This window comes from Arachis ipaensis, chromosome B04 (genome assembly GCF_000816755.2).
Source record: "Arachis ipaensis cultivar K30076 chromosome B04, Araip1.1, whole genome shotgun sequence".
Classification (NCBI taxonomy): domain Eukaryota; kingdom Viridiplantae; phylum Streptophyta; class Magnoliopsida; order Fabales; family Fabaceae; genus Arachis; species Arachis ipaensis.
The window spans coordinates 65,210,053-65,213,438 of record NC_029788.2 but is presented as its reverse complement, the minus strand read 5'-3'; the positions used below and the strand labels follow the sequence as shown (position 1 = coordinate 65,213,438).

The window sequence follows — 3,386 nt, the reverse complement described above, 5'->3', positions numbered from 1 at the left end:
CATGGCCTGTACTAGGGCTAGACATGCATTATTCTTGTCTGCGCATCACTCTCTGTTGCATTCTTTTTTGTGTGTGATCTATTTCTTTATGTTTGTTTGTTCGAGTGCTATGTCTATGCTTTATCTTCTTGTATTCTTCTGCTTGTGTTCTGTTCTTTGTTTTTCTATCTATTTTTAACCTCTGTTTACTACATTACTGTATTCTATTATCTATCTGCTAATCGAAAATGAATAAATGAACGTAACTAACAACCCTGACCATACTAAAAACTCCCCAGTTCTTACCCCTTCTCTCCCTTCCTCCCCCTCAGATGGAGACGGGCGTGATCTTCTATGAGTTCGAGGACCCTTACGTCTACGAGGATCCGGTACATCACAGTTACTTCATCATGGGATTGGTCGGACCTGTGCTCGCGAATGGTTTTGTACATAGTGACAGCAGTATTTCTGGTGGATCTGAGGGTATAGCTGTAGCTGCGGACGATGAGGAGGAGGAGGATCCTGAGATAGAGATAGAGCAGGATGAGGAGATGGACGAGCCTCACGGCAATTCTCCTAACGGCCATGTGTAAATATAGTTTGACTGCGGAAGGGGCATTCTTTTGATGACACTCTAGTCTGACATTATCTGATTGTTAGTCTCTCACTTGTGTTAGTACACCCGAGAGCTAGGAGCTATATAGTTGTTAGGCTAGCCTGGGTGCCAGCTTAGTGGCTTTTTGTATGGGCCAGGCCTTGGGAGTGTCGTGTAAATATTAGCTACGTAGGATGACGAGGATGTAAACTAACTTGATCTTGTGTAAACGCTACATGCTCTGTTATAGTGTACATGATGTATATTATCAGCTGTATTTCTATGTTTCTTTATGCCGCTTTTCTATTACTCTCAAGGTATGCTTGTTTATTTTACCTGAACATCCGCAACAAAGAAAAAGTTACTCGTAAAATTGGCATCGCTCTAACAAGGAACAGGCTCATATATTAAAAAATAAATAATAATTAGGAAGGATAAGTTAGTAATTCTTAGCTTCTTGTATGACCATGGCATACTGGGAGTTGGGTCGTTACAAGTTGGTATCAGTGCAGTTCATTCCCAATAGAGCCTGGGGAGTGGACTGACTATGCTTCATTGCATACTCTGTTGTGTGTCTCATGCTTATAGGATATCTATGTGATATGTGTTGCATGATTGTCTATGTGTTTTCATTCTGGGAGTGTTCACACTTGACTTGAAGTGTTAAGACTGATCACCTTAATAATGATTGTTTGGTGTGAACAGGACCACGATGGGTTCTCGGAGACGAGGCATACGGGAAGGAATTCCTAATGTTAACTACGAGAGGGAACAGGAGACGTTTATGACTACCATGAACGCTGTGGTTGAGGTAGTGCGTGAGGCTGCAGTAGCAGCGGCTAGGGCTGTTGATCGTCTTGGAGTGAGAAACGGGAATGAGAATGAGCATGGGGAAGATAGTGGAAATGATGAGAATAACTTGGGGCATCTCGAAAGACCTATGAACCTTGCGACTTTTCTGAAGGTTAAACCGCCTAAGTTTAAAGGTACACTCGTTGCGACTGATGCTGACAACTGGTTTCGAGCTATTGAACGATCACTGCGAGTGCAGCATGTTCTGGAAGGCCAACACGTGGAGTTCGCTACTTATATGCTGGAAGGAGAAGCTGAGCATTGGTGGCAGGGGATACAGCGACTGTTGCAACAAGATGAAGGCGATATTCCTTGGAATACTTTTAAGGATGAATTTTATAAGAAGTATTTTCCGAGGGCAGCTCGTGACGCTAAGGAGATGGAACTTATGCAGCTGAAACAAGGTAACACAACTGTTGCAGAATATGCCCGTAAGTTTGATGACTTGTGCCGTTTCTCCAAGATCTGCCAAGGGAATCCTGCTGACTTTGAAGAATGGAAGTGTTTGAAGTTCGAAGGGGGCCTTCGTGAGGATCTGATGAGTTCAGTAGTTCCATTGGAGATACGAAATTTTGCTGAGATGGTTAATAAGTGTAAGTTAGTGGAAGAATGTGCTAAGAAGGTAATTGCCTCTAAAGCAAGTCATCAAGGATTTCCACCAAGGAGCTACAATAATTATAATTGGCAACCACGAAGGACAAACTTCAAGACACCTGGTGTGCCACAGCGAAGAAACCCACAGGCTGGTAACATCCCTGCTCGCCCTATGGGTGGAAACGGAGGTAGAACAAGGCAGGATAATGGTAAACGACCTCAACAGGCGCAGGTGAACACTACATGCAAATGATGTGGGAAGGATCATGGTATTAAGCCGTGTTTGTTTGGAACATTTAATTGTTATAGATGTGGAGGAACTGGACATATTGCTAAGGAATGCCCAAAGATATTCGCTCAAAATTCAGTACAAACCCAGCAACAAGGTCGAGTGTTTGCCATGACTGCTGATGATGCTATGCAATCAGACGCCCTGATCCAAGGTCAGTGTATTGTCAAAGATCGATTTCTAACTGTACTGTATGACTCGGGTGCATCGTATTCCTTTGTTTTTTTAACTGTTGCTCGTGAGTTGGGACTAGATTTCTCTGAGTTGAACTTTGATCTGATTGTCCATACACCTGCATCCCAAAATGCTTTGACTAGTTTAGTGTGCCTGCGAGTACCATTCACTATTAGGAACAGAACTTTTATACATGATCTAATCTGTTTGCCTCTATGTGGTTTAGAAGTTATTCTAGGGTTAGATTGGTTATCTAAGTATCATGTTTTCCTTGATTGCTATGAAAAAACTGCTGTTATTCCGTCTGATAGTTTAGATATTAAACCATTTCTGTCTCATACTTTATATCTGAATTCTGTAAGAATCGCATTAGACGGGAGTGATTGTGAGGGGTACGTTCTGTTAGCGGCTGGCTCGAGTGATAGTGAACTAAGCTTAGAACGAATCCGAGTGGTGAAGGAATTTCCTGATGTTTTCCCGGACGACATACCTGAGTTTCCTCCTCAGCGAGAGATAGAATTCAGCATTAAACTTGTACCTGGAACCAGACCGATTTCCATAGCACCGTACCGGATGTCACCACTGGAACTTGCAGAGTTGAAGAAGCAAATGGATGAGCTACTTGGAAAAAAATTTATTCGTCCCAGCGCATCACCTTGGGGAGCTCCGGTGTTGCTAGTGAAGAAGAAGGATGGTGGAATGCGACTTTGTGTAGATTACCGACAGTTAAATAAAGTCACTATCAAGAACAAGTACCCACTTCCACGAATAGATGATTTAATGGATCAGTTAAAAGGTGCAACTGTGTTTTCAAAGATTGATTTGCGATCGGGCTATCACCAGATTTGAGTGAAAGAGTCAGATATACCGAAGACTGCATTTAGAACTCGATAGGGTCACTAT

The 3,386-nt window shown here is 42.6% G+C and overlaps 1 protein-coding gene across 1 annotated transcript; it reads left to right on the top strand.

Annotated features, from left to right (window-relative positions):
- Positions 1,287-2,273, top strand: LOC107636524. The gene has a single exon (XM_016340026.1). It carries the CDS (start codon positions 1,287-1,289, stop codon positions 2,271-2,273), a length of 987 nt encoding a protein of 328 aa, XP_016195512.1.

What these genes read in the sequence shown, in the direction of transcription:
- LOC107636524 (XM_016340026.1), top strand. Translation starts at nt 1,287, where the DNA reads ATGGGTTCTCGGAGACGAGGCATACGGGAAGGAATTCCTAATGTTAAC.